The sequence below is a fragment of the Canis lupus genome, chromosome 12 (assembly GCF_003254725.2).
Source record: "Canis lupus dingo isolate Sandy chromosome 12, ASM325472v2, whole genome shotgun sequence".
Taxonomy (NCBI): Eukaryota; Metazoa; Chordata; class Mammalia; order Carnivora; family Canidae; genus Canis; species Canis lupus.
Window position 1 is genome coordinate 36,011,370 of NC_064254.1, and position 15,236 is coordinate 36,026,605.

Below are 15,236 nucleotides of genomic sequence, written 5' to 3' on the forward strand. Positions count from 1 at the left end.
TCAAATAAACCCTGAAAGATTTACTGAGGAAGTTTTAAAAAATGCTATTATAGAGAAAAGGTACTTTCCCAAAACCAGGACAACTGTTTTAGTTGAAAGAAAAAGTATACTTGCTGAGTAGGGCAGATAGATGGCCAGGTATAATTTCAAAACTTCCAAATAATTCTAAGATTATTTGTATAATATTCAAAGCACAGTTGTAAATGTTTTTTAAAAGGCAAGTAAAAATGATCACCATTAAAAGGACATATTCAACAAAAAGGATAGAAAGAGAAAAGAGTGAATAATTTATATTTATCTTTACTAACAGAGGCCATGTGAAAATTCTCATTCTCAAGCTTTCTTTTAAAGCAAACAGAATATCCAAAAGTAAATACACAGGATATTTTAGATGTAATTAAAAAATTATGTGTACTTAAATCACCAAATTGGTTGGCATTCAGTCTTGATTAAACTGAATGTAGATAAATTACTGAAGCCAAATGAGTCTTAGCTGAGCTTGGAAGAACACAGGAGTAAATGTGGTACCTGCTGGTCAGAATGCTCACTACTCCAAATCTGTATCAACAATGCAGAAAACAAAAGGTAGATACCAATAGACACTTCTTATAATGGAGAAACAAATTGTTAAATAGTTGGTCACCTGGGAATGTACTAAGAAAGGAAAGAAACCTCTCAGGTTTACAGTAAATGTTAACCTCTTTCAAGTACTAAAATGCTAAGCTGTTGGAAATAAACTGCAAGATGTTTCAAAGTTCTCTAAAAGAGCAGTTGAGCTTTTCGTGGGTCAAACGTTAATCCCAATACTAAGTTATAGATGCATATTAATTATGACCCAGAGGACAAAACTAGTAGTTCTTGTTTGTTTCCTATGACACTGGTCTCTAAAGGACGATTGCATGCCACGGGAAAGGGGATGATGGAAATAACAGAGATCATCTCTTCAGTTTTATGAAACCATTCTTCAGCTCCTCCAAGAATATTCTAAAATTTTAATTGTAGTTTAAGAAAGAGTTGGAGAATGTCCAGAGTGAGATAACCAGAATGATCAAGGGGATGAAGGGATTCTATGAGCTGTGTGTAGCAGAATAATAAGTTAGAACTCTTAGGTCTGAAAGATGAAGACTTAAAAAGAAGATTTATTATTTATTTGTTTTTTTTAATGATTTATTCATTTTAGAGATAGAGAGTGCAAGCAGGGGGAGGAGCAGAGGGCAAGGAGACAAGTAGACTCCACACTGAGCACAAAGCCCAGTGTGGGCTTGATCCCCTGACCCTGAGATCATGACCTGAGCCAAAATTAAGAGTTGGATGCTTACCCGACTCAGCCACCCAAGCTTCCCTAGAAAGAAGATTTTTTTTTTTTAAATGTGAAAATCTATAGAGGGACTAGATGTTTAGTTCTAAGGTGTGAGTGTGTGTGTGTGTGTGTGTGTGTGTGTGTGTGTGTGTGTGATTCAAGTGTAAGAGAATACATTTCATAGCAATGGTAAAGCTTATGAACCTTGGTGTCAATGAAGGTGGAAGAGTTACAAAATTGAAATAGATTCCAATTCAACTTGGCATGAGGCAGGCGTAGGAAATTTTGAGTATATCTCCAAGCTTCTGATCTTAGGAACTGTTTGGGAAACAAACAAAAAATCCAAATTTGTCCTCACATTTGCCCAGTGTCGCCACAGCACCTTTCACTAGTGGTAGGCACAGAGTATTTGCTGAAAAAGATCCAACTGTCTTGAAATCCATCATTTATTTTATCATCTTTTAAAAATATTGTACAACCAAAAATAATACTGAACAGTTGAACAGTTTTCTGTTCAACCAGGGCAGGGCTCTTAAATATTTTTGTTTTGATTTAGCTTCCTGAGTTTCTAAGGTTTCAGTTTGTGAAAAAGGACACCAGTTGGGCAGCAGAGCTTAGAAATTGGTGGATGCTTTCAAGAAAGAAATAGGCAATTGTTTCACTTTTTCCCTAATGGGAATATTTTATGTTCTTTGAAAAAAAAAAAAAAACAATACCTGTGAATATCATGAAGGTCTATACCTGTTCTGGAGTATTACCTAAAAATTTTCTCAATTTTTAAGATCATTGCTTATGAACTTTTATAATATTTGTTAATGATACTTTGTTAGCTAGTAAAACTAATTTTTCTTTTTTTTTACAAATCTAGTTGCTTTTATCCCAAAAAGAATCATTATCTAATATTTAAAATAAGTAATGATGGCAATTTATTGCTAATAATTGTGACTAACTTATTATTTATGCTTATTTATTTGTTACAGTTTAATGTTATTTATAATGTGAAAGATTCGGGTTCTCAGAGAAGACCGAGATCCCTTCAAGACCAAGAAGCCTTTGATTTAGATGTTGTTGTAAGAGACAATAAAGATGATATCAATCACTTGAATTTGAATGTATGCACAAGGTTGGTATTGCCTTCAGTCCTTTCTCTTTTTTTTTTTTAAATAGATTTTTAAGATTGATTGATTTTTGAGAGGGAGAAAGAGTACATGTGATGGGGAGAAGGGCAGAGGGAGAGGAAGAGAGAAAGAACCCTAAGCAGAGGGAGAGGGAGAGAGAAAGAACCCTAAGCAGGCTCCATGCTCATCTCTGAGCCTGATGTGGGGCTCAGTCTCACAGCTCTGAGATCGTGACCTGAGCCAAAATCAAGAGTCAGATGCTTAACCAACTGAGCCACCCAGGCACCCCAGATTTGAAAATGTATATATATGTAGTTATCTAACTATATCAATATAAGGAGTTAATATTTAACAAAGATTTCAGTTATGTAATATACTTCAGATTACAAACTAGAAATATTGCTTAATTATATTTAAGTATTTTTTAATGTGTCCAGAATTTTTTACAAGTTTTCCTTGTGTTTATAACTTTGAATAGAAAAATTTCATAAAATGTGGGTCTAATGAAAATTTTAAGTTAACCAATCATGTTTAATACTCTAAAAATCGGTTATTTCTTGGTAAGTAATTTTCTCTTAAATAATTATTCCAGGTTTATGTTTAACCTTTAGTAGTATGCTTTACCCCAAGACTTCATAAGAACATGCAAGTTTAACAAAGAGAATAGTTTTTGTAGGCACAGTGAAAATGCTCCAGCTGAGAAGGTCTTCACCTTGGTTAAATAGGCACTTTTTGTTTCCAGGAGTACTTAATAAGGTGATTCTTTTTTTTTTTTTTTAATAAGGTGATTTTTAAATTCAGTCTGTATCCACACATCTGAGGATCTTGTTAAGTCAAAAGGAAAAGGGGTTCCAACTCAAATCTGCTGACTTCACAGATTCAGTCTGTGAAGCTGCCTTCTTCAGCTTTCTTGGTCATTCTAATGCATACACAAGTTTGAGAGCAAATCCTTTAGAAGGTTCTTCAACATTCTAGGGTTGAACCCCCTAGTGTTCTGGTTGAAATTTGCTTGCTGTTGGGCTGGAAGCCACGGATGTGGTCCTGAGCTGCCAGATGTACTTTAAAGTCATCACTGGGTGTTTCTGCAGGTGGCCAACCTTTTAGCCATCACTTGAATCCAATCTCCTCCATTGCTGCTACCATCTTTACTACTTTTGGGCTTTAATGTTCATGATTTTGGTATAAAATTTCACATGTGTTTGTCCCTTCATTACTGGGCAGTTTTGACCCTCAGTAGGGGGATATTAGACTTTCTTCAGTGGCTTCCTTTTTAGCTGAGAAGAACGTAGAACTCCCATTATTGTTTATGAAGCTTATGATTGGGTCCTTTTCCAGAATAATGGTATCAAGTTATTATTATTATTGTAAGTAATAATAAGCTACATTTATCACAAGCTTACATGCCAGACATTGTACCAAGGACTTTTCTTTAAAAAGATTTTATGTACTTATTAGAGAGAGGGGGGGGGGGGGAGAGAGAGAGAGAGAGAGAGAGAGACAGAGAGAGAGAGAGAGAGAATGAGCAGGGAGGAGGGGCAGAGGGAGAGAAAGAGAGAAGCAGGCTCCTTGCTGAGCAGGGAGCCCACTGTGGGGCTCAAGCTCAGGACACTGGGATCATGACCTGAGCTGAAGGGAGACGCTTAACCACTGAACCATCCAGGAGCCCCTGTATCAAGCAGTTTTACATGTATCTCATTTAATCTTTACAATAACTTTACAAAGCAGGTAGTATTATTGTCCCTGCTTTTCTCATTCATTCATTCATTCATTCAGTAAATATCAGTTGAGTCTCCATTATGTGCCAAACACTGTGTCAGATGTTGGATGGTGATCTACAAAAGACACAGGCCCTGTCTTCATGGAAATTACTGTTTGGAGGTGAGACAGAGAGAAATTAATAAAAACATATCTTTTTAAAATTTAAATTCAGTTTGTTAACATACAGTATAACACCTAGTGCTCATCATGTCACGTCCCCTCCTTAGTGCCTGTCACCCGGTTACCCCATCCCCTCACCCACCTCCCCTTCAGTGACCTTCAATTTGTTTCTCAGGAGTATCTCACGGTTTGTCTTCCTCTCTAATTTAAACTTAAATCTTCTAAATAAGTCTAAAATTCTAGTTTTGAAGTGGGCAAAGCAGAAAAGTCTTTGGAACTGTGAGAGGGAGTTTACCTAGGGAGGTTAATTGAAGAAACAGATAAGGAAAATTAGGTGAAAGTAGGATTCAGATCATGATGGAGACTCATTACTTATAAGGGCTCATGAAAGGATGCACAAGTCCCAATCTTACCCTATCATCAGGAATCAGATGGGCAATAGCCTTTGATAGATGACTTTTCTCTTTTTTTGGGAGAAACTAGAGAAGGGAACAGTTTTCATGTGAGAGTAGTAGTTTTATAAAGAGGATTTGGATGCTGCTACGAGTCTTCTGAGAAAAATCTGATATGAATACAAATAACATTTTCAGTGAAATTTTTCAGTGGCACTTAATAAAAAGAAAAACCGATATTTTAGGCACTTTACTCCCATCAGTAGGGTTCAAGCCCTTACTCATCTCGGACAAGATTTTCTGTGTGTGGCATGGTCATTTGACAAATTCTGCTCTGGGCTGGTAGAAAGACCAGGTTAACCAAGGCACTTTTGATGATGTACTGAAAGTCATCATATTTAATTGGATTGGCTGTTCTTCTCATCTTAAATGTTTGCTCAGACACAAACCTCTGGCTGCAGTGGACTTATTAGTTTTCAATAGCATCTCTTTTGGCTTAGTGCATCCCTCCACAGATGGTTTCACTTGTTTGGGATTGCTGAGCCAGCTGTTGTCGGCAGTTGTACTATACGGCTTTTCAATCAGTCATGTTTGGCAGCCATTGGTTTGTTGCTCTAAAAAGCAAGGTTCTCCACCAGCCCTTCTTGCTTTTGCCATCTGAAGGGACAACAGAAACTCACTTAACACTGTTCTGATCCTTTCACATTGTAGACAGACTCCTTTCCATAACCACACTGGGCTCTTTCAACTCCAAACAAAAAGCTCTTGCCACCTATTCATTTTGGAAAACTGTTTATTTTAAAGGAGACCAAACACTGTTGGTGCCCAGATTGTTTGATGTTCACATTGTGTAGGACAGGGTGAGAGAACAATGTAGTGTAACAGAATTTTCCAAGGCTTGTAATTCCCACTAGGTGGCCAAAGAAAACACAGAATGTGCTCCAAGTACATTTTGAAGAACAAAGGAAAAGACTCTCCCTACTGGTCTTCTTTTTCTAAAACCAGATGAAGAGAAGATTGCTAAAGTTCTGGCGGTGGTCTGCTGCTAAGTGGTCAAGTTTTCAGTTTCTTTTTCAGTTCCTGGCTTTCAGCTGGAAAGCTTAGTGGTGCCAACTTCTGAAAAAATTAAAAATGCAATTCAATTTGGAATCCCCCCCAGAACACAGAGTTGCCCACTGAAAGGGCATCCAGGTTGTGCTTGTTACAATATATGGGCCCAAGGTTGATACATTGCAAGCATTTCATGTCAAACAGATGCATTGCTAAGTCATTATTCCTCATGTGGTTGAAAATTATAAGAATTTCATATCTATAAGGAAAGGATTGCCAGTTTTATAATTTTCTATAGTGATTTTTTTTTTTTTTACTTCAACTCAACAGTAAGTACTTGGAATAACACTTGGAAGTTTTAATTTATATGTGAAGAGAGTTTGCCAGTAGCTTTAGGTTTTTCCTAAAGGATTTTCTTCTTTCCATCCTTTCCTCTGATTTAGATTTTTGGGCCCAGCTAGAAGTGGCATGGCTCTGATGGAAGTGAACCTCCTCAGTGGTTTTACGGTGCCTTCAGACGCGATTCCTCTGAGCGAGACAGTGAGGAAAGTGGAACATGATCATGGAAAACTCAACCTATATTTAGATTCTGTAAGTAGTAAAATGTAAGTTTTATGTGGTTAACTAGTGACAAGGCTGCCATTTATTGTGTTGGAAAGTCTGCCCTACTCTAGGCCTATATCCTTTGTCTTTATTTCAGCTTTATGTGTCCCCCGAATGACCCAAATGTGGCAACCTTATATTGTCTCCCCTAAAAAGCCATCACTATAAAATCAACTTAAAGACAAGGTTATTAATGATGAGCCTGATGAAAGTCTTGATAACTAAGTCATTATTTCATGTCAGATGTAAACCTATGTAAAAAATGGGTAGGAAATATCAGAAAGGGAGACAGAACATGAAGATTCCTAACTCTGGGAAATGAACTAGGGGTGGTGGAAGGGGAGGAGGGCGGGGGGGTGGGGGTGAATGGGTGATGGGCACTGACGGGGGCACTTGACGGGATGAGCACTGGGTGTTATTCTGTATGTTGGCAAATTGAACACCAATAAAAAAGAAATTTATTATTAAAAACAATTGTCACATTGTAACTTCAAAAATTCTGTCCAGGTCTCAGTTTGAGAACCCCTCTGCCTTAGGGAATTGCTAAAATTATGTCTGTAAATGTTGACAATGAAAGCTTTAATTATGAGTTTTAAAATGCTTTCATGGAGCTTTTAATAAATCCCAAAGTGTTTAATATTCCTGCAATAAATATATATTAGGTGCTTAAATCATAGAAGAGTATTCTCGAGGTTTAGTCTTTATACAAATTATTATATGATTTTCATGTACTTTTCTCTTTGTTGTATGAAAATTACTGATCCAAAAATAAGGTGCATAAAATATATGAGAGAAACATAGTGAAGAATTCAAGACTGTAGTTGTATGTCTCAAAACTTCTGGGATATTATTTATTCTTTTTTTCTAACATCTCTGTGAAACTTTTAGGTTGAATCAAAATTGAGTTCTTAAGTGTTCTTAGGATTTCATGTTATATTGGGGGAATACCTATGTTTCTCATTCCAGTTTTGCCAAGTAAGAATCAGAAATATATTGCTTTAGTGATATGTACACTTAAAAAAAAAACAACTAGTTCCTGAACATTCTCATTTGTTTTAGGACTTCAAAAACCATTCTGGCCAAAACTCTGTTAAAAGTCATTCAAAATCTCTAGCTTGTTTCTCTGTTCAAGAGTTTTTATATATTACATACTGCTTAAATACCATGGGCTTGATTTTGAACATGAAACACAAGTTTAAGGTTTTTATTTAATAATGTGATTGGTTGTGGAGCTTTCCTCTTACTGGGTGAGGTTGCTCCCCTGTACTGAGGGCAATTCTTCAGAGAAGGGTGCTGCTGTGAGCTATCAGCAGCACCCAAGGTGGGTGCATTGCCTGAGGTGGGGATTAGATAAGGCATCAGGGCCCAGGAGCGTGCATCCATGGACTTGCTGCTTTCTTAACCTCTCTGATTCTCAGTATTGCTTTTGGTAAAATGGAAGTGAGTACAATATCTAATCTTGAAGAATTGTTTTATGAGTTAAATGAGATAATTTATATAAAGGGCTTATTACCATAGTACTGGGCACATAGAAATTCTCCCTAAATGTTAGTCTCTATCCATTTCCTAAAATGATAAGAAAAAGAAATGTCTTTTGCTTTATCATGAACACATCATCTGTCACCCGCTTAAGAGTCTTTTGTATTGTTTTCAAGGTAAATGAAACCCAGATTTGTGTTGATATTCCTGCTGTGAGGAACTTTAAAGTTTCAAACACACAAGATGCTTTGGTGTCCATCGTGGATTACTATGAACCGAGTAAGTGTGTTCTAGAGTTCCTAATACGTTAGAAGTTAAGCCAGACATTCATTTATTTCAAGTGGCCACCTATTTTGTGTGTGGGGAGGGTAGGAAGTGAAGTACAGGAGATGAGCTTTCCATTTAAATGAAGACCATTGATAATTTTAAAAAGTCACATGATAGCATTTAGCAGATGAGTACAAAAAAGTCATTATCTTTCCTAATAAGATATGGTTAGGCTATTCCTCATGTTTCAGGTTTTTAAGTCACAATTGCAAAATTTACAAAGAAAAACTGACATAACTGTGAGTCCAGTTATGTGCAGTTTCCAAGGTTTTGCCTCTGTTCCAAACATCCCTTCCATCTGTTTTCTATTTTAAAATGGGATTTCTTCAGGAGAGAAAATAAGCCTAATTTACAGTATAAAAGATTGGGATGGGTTAAGCTGAGTCTGTTGTTTTGCTAAAATTTATACATTATATCAGATTTTTTTTTAGTATATCAAGAAGAAGATAGTCTGTTTGGAAAATAACCTGAACTTCTTTGATTTTCCTGGTGACTTCCTACTTTATAAAATGTTAAATATTCAAGATGTGAAAGTGGAGATCTGGTTTGTAGATTACCCAAGTTAGGACTACTCTACACTCAGTCACAGAGTAACATTTTGAGAGTGTATGATCTCTGTAATTCTAAAAAGTTGTACTCTGAGTGAGTACTCCTGGTGGCTCAGAATCATCAGAGTGCATTGAGAATCGTTAACATTTTGACGTGTTCTGTAGTTGTAGATAATTATACTCTAAAGTAAAATGGACTTATTAACATTAGAAGTATTCGATAGAGGATCATTGAAGATTAAGGTTAAGAACACCAGTTCTTTCTTCTTCTGAGTCAACAAGTCAGTTCTCAGCATTTGCCTCCTGGTGGAATTGGGGAAGAGCATTTGCCCAGGTTTGTATGGGAGGTTTGGGGAAAACACTGAGGACAGCATTTCTTTTCTGGTAGAATGATGGGATACACTGTGGAGACTCAGTGGTAGTGTTTCGTCATCCAACTTTGGAATTCAAACTAGTTGCAAAAATTCTCCAATTGATGTTTCTTCAGTAAGTAGAGAATATTTTAAACATTCAAGAAATAAAATATTCAGCCTATGTAAATTTTTTGGGGGAAAGCAACTTATTTATGAGGGGGACATTTTCAAATGAAAATATGGGAAAGGTCAGAAATAATAAAAACCTGAAAACCCAGCTTTGAAGATCCTAAAATTAAAAAACATATAATAATAAAAATACTTTAAAATATAACATTAAAAAATCATGAAGAAATCTGAAAATAGAATGTTTTTAAAAACTGTAAATATAAAAATCATATATGTCATATAGCAAGTTTCCTATAGTGCTATAGGTTTCTTTATCTAGCTCTAAAAAAATATTAGCTTATACTGTAAAATTTACCCAAGTTGATTGGTTTTTGGATGCTACCTGCTCAACATTTTGAAATATTGAGACGCATTACATATGCAGGCTTCTCTGCATTTTTATATTTTTTAATAAAGCCCACGGTAAATCTTCTAATGATTTGAGCTTTGCTTGAATGCATAGAAAATGACACTCTAAAATAAACTCTCATGGAGGCTAAACAATTCTCAATCCAAAGTCCTTGTTCTGGGAAGAGATTGGTGTGTATGTGGGATTGCAGTGGGCTGCTGCAGTGTGTTTTCCCACTGAGTGCCGGCCAACTGCTGGTGGTGGACACCGTGCCAGGAAGGCATTGTTTCTTTCTTAGATTTGGTTAGCAGAGTGGGCCCTTCCTGAGCATTTTAGTTGTTTCTTTCTTTCTTTTTTTTTCCTTAAAGATTTTTATTTATTTATTTATTCATGAGAGACACAGAGAGAGAGAGAGAGGCAGAGACTGGTGGAGGGAGAACCAGGCTCCCTGCAGGGAGCCTGATGCAGAACTCAATCCCAGAACCCCAGGATCATGTCCTGAGCTGAAGGCTCCATCACTGAGCCACCCAGGCATCCCTTCAGTTGTTTCTTGTAAAGAAAAATACAATTATGTGAAGAATAGAAAATTCAGAGAAGTGTACTGAAATGCTCTTAAGTTTTGGCAGAGTATATGTTTCTAAACAAGTGATCCATGTAAACTAATATCTGCCTCCACACAGGGAGACAAGCGGTGAGGAGTTACAACTCAGAAGTGAAGCTGTCTCCTTGTGACCTCTGTGGGGATGATCATGGATGCAGTCCTTGTGAGAGAGGAGCAGCGGCCACTCCTTGTCATTCTACAGTCATTGTCGTGTTCTGTTTTATGCTGCTGTTCTCTATACAGCAGTGGCTGTGATTCATTTTATAAGGACTCCATGTAACATTGACATTTCTGGAAGTCATACGTGATTGAATTGTCTTCATTACCAAGTATTGCTTCTATTTTTGAAAAACAATGTTTTTCTTCTTATGGGGTTGTGGGGGATGGTGCACAACAGGTCCTAGTGTGTATAGCTGCATAAATGCTGTCTTTACCTGACTTGTGTAGAACAAAAAAAAAAATATCAGTCTTGCAGTTGTGCGTCTTTATTTCCCCCCCTCTTAAAAATCATTTATGGGTGTTTTATGGAGGTCATTTTCCCAGAATAAAGGTGTTATTTTAGATTAGTTACTCTTTTTATTTCCTAGAAGAAATGAGCCTAGATTCTTAAGCATTACTATACACCAGTGTTGGCTTCAGCATTAAACACATTAAAGTCTGGGAACTGGGAGAAAGCAACCAGAAGGAGGAGCTTGCTCTGTTCTGTTCCCACATCTATCCACCCCTACCTGCCATCCTACCTTATCCCCAGTGGTCTCAGTATATCCTTCTTAATTGGATATCACTTCTTCTTTTATAGAATGTAGGAGGTGAGAGTTGTTTTTTTTTTTTTTAATTTTTAAGTGAAGTGGTGTTTTTTTTTTTTTTACCCAATCTTTATCTCATCCACCAATCTTTACCCTTCCTGTTTTTCTTTTGGAGAGGAGAGGGGGAATGTATGATTCAGAGCTTGAGAAGTTTACAGAAACCTGCCCTAGGGGGTCCTGGGTGCACTGCCCTCTCTCTCACTTCCTCATCCCCACACATTGGCTCTGTTTCAGGAATAAGAGTCAGAGGGCATGGCAGTATGTGCCCTAGGTGATTTAGACTACAAGATCCTAGACCAGAAGATGCAGCTTTGTTAGGAATGGGGGACAGTTAACTAGGGTCCAACAAGATCCTGTGTAAGACACAGCCAGCTGGTCTCCCTGTTGTCTGTGAAAGAAGCTGGATCTTGGGACGCCTAGGTGGCTCAGCGGTTGAGTGCCTGCCTTTGGCCCAGGGCGTGATCTTGGAGCCCTGGGATCGAGTCCCACATCAGGCTCCTTGCATGGAGCCTGCTTCTCCCTCTGCCTGTGTCTCTGCCTCTCTCTCTCTTTGTCTCTCATGAACAAATAAATAAGATCTTTTTTTTAAAAAAAAAAGAAGCTGGATCTTGATGGGGACCAGGAGAGGTGAACATGACCACTGACCTGAAGTATGGTAGGGTGTTGCTCAGCATCCTGTAGAAGCTCTCTAGACTCAGGTGTCTGAGCATCAGACAGCCAGCTGTCTGGTAACATCTAATGCTTATCTGAATCTTAAGATTTCTGAACTTTGACCACCTGGATAATTGGTTACCTTGTATTCTGAAGGATAATATTAATTTATCTGGGTGAAAATTTTAAAGAAAAATTCCTTTTCTCCCATTCCTTTCCTTTTCCTCCTTTCTCTCTAACGTTCCTTCCTTCTTCCTTTTCCAAGCACATTGAAATATATTCAGATATATCAAAAATAAATTAAAGATCTCTTACTAAATCTAAGAAATGATTTAATTTTGCTCCTTAGTTCCATGGCATTTCTCTCCAGTGAACATGGAGAAAATAATTGCCATGAACTCCAACAGTATTTCAACTGTTTAAAAATGAATCCATCAAAAATAAAGTATGCAAATAATATCTTTTAAAATTAATTTTAAAGACTTTTTTTATCTTAGTGAATTTTAAGAAATTATAGTGGAGTGGATGTTCATAAATTGCTTTTGGGTATTTTGGATACCAAAGTAGGAGTTACCAACATTCAGTGTTTTAAAGCTTGAAACCTATAGAAAGTAGATCCTCAGAGAGTGCTCTATGGAGAGGAAGAAGATAAATATCAAATAAATAATCTTCTTGTATTTACTTTTAAGTGGGTAAAAGCTTGTTCTGTTACACATTTGAAACAGTCTGATCTAAAAATGGCATTTGTATGTTTGGGCCTTCCGCTATGGTGTTTTTGGCCTTTATATCCTAGGACTTCTTAAGCATGAAAATATCCTCTGATTAAGGGGGAGAGTGTTGGCAAAGGATATTCTCCTCGCCTGCCTTGCCCAGGGAACCTTATCCTGACCACTGGTATCTTATATTCTTCAGTAAATAATTTATGCTGAACTTCTGGAGTAGTATATTGGGAAACACTAGAATGGAAAGGCCAGTGGAAGATAGCATGTATCTTTTTTAGGCCATATATCCTCATTTAAAAACTAGAACTCTAATACTTTTTTGTGAAGTACTTCAGGTTTCCAGATTAAAAAATCATCTTGTAACTTCTCTAAAGCGTCTCTTTTTATTATAAATTTATTAAAAGTGGAGGAGAAAGAAGAGGAGGAGGAGGTAGAGTAAGCAGTCAGTTAGCTGTACTACATGGTGTGTAGGGCTATGGTGATGCCTTGTCTTTGTCCTCCTTTATATCTTTCTTAGAGAACTGGCTTTGTTACATAGCAGTGGGGTGACATTAAAAGTGATTAAAAAGCCACAGGCAGAAGGGAAAAGGAGGACATATGGTAGTAATAACTAATAGTATAGACTATTTTATTTTCTTCATATTAAAAAAACCTCATTTTACCTTTAAGTTTGCTTATGCTGAGATTCTTCTGTTTAGAATGCCACCCATTTCATTTCCTGATATGAACTAATGTAAAATCTCCCCTTCTTTTTTACTGAATGGGAAACATTAAGACACCAGCATATGTCACTTCTGGTTTTGACTGGCCAGTGGTTCCAGAGACTGAATAACTAGCAGCCAAACAATTCAAAGATAGAACAACACTTTTATATGGGGTTTCCCCATCCTACTACCTTCACTTAGAATTCTAAAGAAGAAACTAAGGCAACCAGCAATTTGTTTGCTGTATCTATGATTTCAGAAAAAACATGGCCGGTTGATGAAATGCTTTTTTTTTATTGTATGGTTCTATTATACTTTATATCTTTAAAGTACTGTAACAATAGTATCTTTGGTTTAGTATTTTGGGTAAACTGTAATCTGAGGAGTGTTGTGCTAATATAAAATCCAGATATATGCCTATTACCTAACAATATTACTTATATATGCAATATCATATCCTACATGTGGGGATTTTCAGAACTGTAGATAGCATAATTATCCCTGCTCCCATTCTTTTGAGCCTGGGTATAGTTATTTTTTAAAATTTATATTTAGCCCTGATTTCTGTTAATGTAAAATATAGTTATAAATAGTCTGATACTATAGTACCAATTATCTTTGATATAATTCAATTATTTAATTCAACATTTCTGGCTATCCTATGACATTTAAAGAAAATTGGAGCTATCATTTTTCTTTGTTATCTTCAGAAAAAGGTATTTTATTAACCAGCTTGCATATAATCTAGAGTTTTTGTGACATCCTTACTTTTTTCTCATTTGCTTTATTGAAGTTTAATACTGATTTCTGTGGAAATATGTTGTAAATACCTACTCGACAAGGTTTCTTAACATAAAGACAGTACTTATTTGAATTTGCCAGATGACTACCATGGGTCCAGATGCTATTAAATATTCCTAGGGGTATATTTTCTTGCACAGTTCAAGTCTGAGACATTATAGTAAGTGGACTTGCTCTTGGGTCAGCTTCAAAAACTATTCTACTTTCGGTAGAGGCTTCTGTTAGAAGAGTATATTCCTCATTTTTTGTTTTGTTTTGTTTTCAGACTCCAATAAAGCACAGCACTTTTAAGAACTTAAAGAGTTAATATCGTCTATTCAAATGATATTTATGTTAATAGTCAATATCTTATGTTACATTGGGAGTAATTTGAGGTGCAATTATTTTTATCACTACTTTGAATAGAGTACTGTTTTCCTACTTTCTTCCAGAAACTAACCAGTAAATATAAATTTTTAATTAAGGATGCATTGGTGAGAGTAGGCTTGTTTCAAAACTATTTCTAGCCAGTGTGTTTTTGTATGCCTCGTCAAAAGACAGTGCCATTTACATCATTCCATAAACTATCATTTTCATTTCAGTTATTGTAACCCGGGAAAATAGATATTTTGTAGATGATTTCTGTGCTTTTCACTTCAAAGGACACGTTCACATTGATATGTGCATATCTCTGTAACAGGGATGAATGATTCTGATATATGTATTGCTTCATATTTAAGAATAATTTTATCTCATGTTGTCATGAGGCTATGATTTGCCACTCTTCTGTCCAGTGCGTTGAATTAGTGGTAGAGGGTAGTGCCATGTTCCATTTGTAGATCTTTAAGATTTATTTTTGATAGCTTCAGTAGAATGTGGCTCTTTTTTGGTCCTTCCAGGCTTTCTGTTTTAGAGTTTTAGTAGGGTGCAGCTGATGTAGTAGAGTCAATTTGTTTTCTACACAGGAAGCTTTGTACAATTTTATTCATTTCCCCTACCTTAAGCATCTCTTTTGCATATGAGAAGAATAGTTGAAATAAAACATTATTTTCCCCCAAATTAAAGCATTGTATGCTAGTCAAAGTAATTCTGAAAGTTTAAATTTTTAAATGTTAGGATGTTTATGTTATTGTTAATTGTATTCTGTTATGTATTCAGTAGGAAATCATGGCTTATCAATAAAAATTAAAATTCCCATCTATTATTATCAGTGTTCTTTTTATTTTAGCTTAAATAATGTCTATCACATCTCCTTGACCTAAACCTATTTAACTGTGAGAAATGAGATGTCGGAGAGTGGTTTATTGTGTTACAGGAGTTTGACATGAGTGAGGTGAAAGGAGCAACCACCAACCTGCTTCACCTCGCTCCTTATGCTTTGCTTCTGGGTTGAAGTGGGGTCTGTGG

The 15,236-nt window shown here is 36.3% G+C and overlaps 1 protein-coding gene across 5 annotated transcripts in view; it reads left to right on the forward strand.

The window, feature by feature from the left end:
* The window catches only part of CD109 (CD109 molecule), a 130,326-nt gene extending 115,293 nt beyond the window's left edge, over positions 1 to 15,033 (forward strand). For 3 of the 5 annotated variants that reach the window (XM_025444527.3, XM_025444528.3, XM_049092252.1), the window contains 4 exons: positions 2,281 to 2,423; positions 6,182 to 6,329; positions 7,997 to 8,099; positions 10,246 to 15,033. In XM_025444527.3, coding sequence (XP_025300312.1) covers positions 2,281 to 2,423; positions 6,182 to 6,329; positions 7,997 to 8,099; positions 10,246 to 10,421 — 570 coding nt within the window. In that variant the 3' untranslated portion in view covers positions 10,422 to 15,033. Of the gene's footprint in view, positions 1 to 2,280; positions 2,424 to 6,181; positions 6,330 to 7,996; positions 8,100 to 9,083; positions 9,293 to 10,245 lie in introns of those variants that run through there. The other 2 variants (XM_049092253.1, XR_007401213.1) reach the window with 2 other exon arrangements.
* Positions 15,034 to 15,236: the final 203 nt, after the last annotated feature.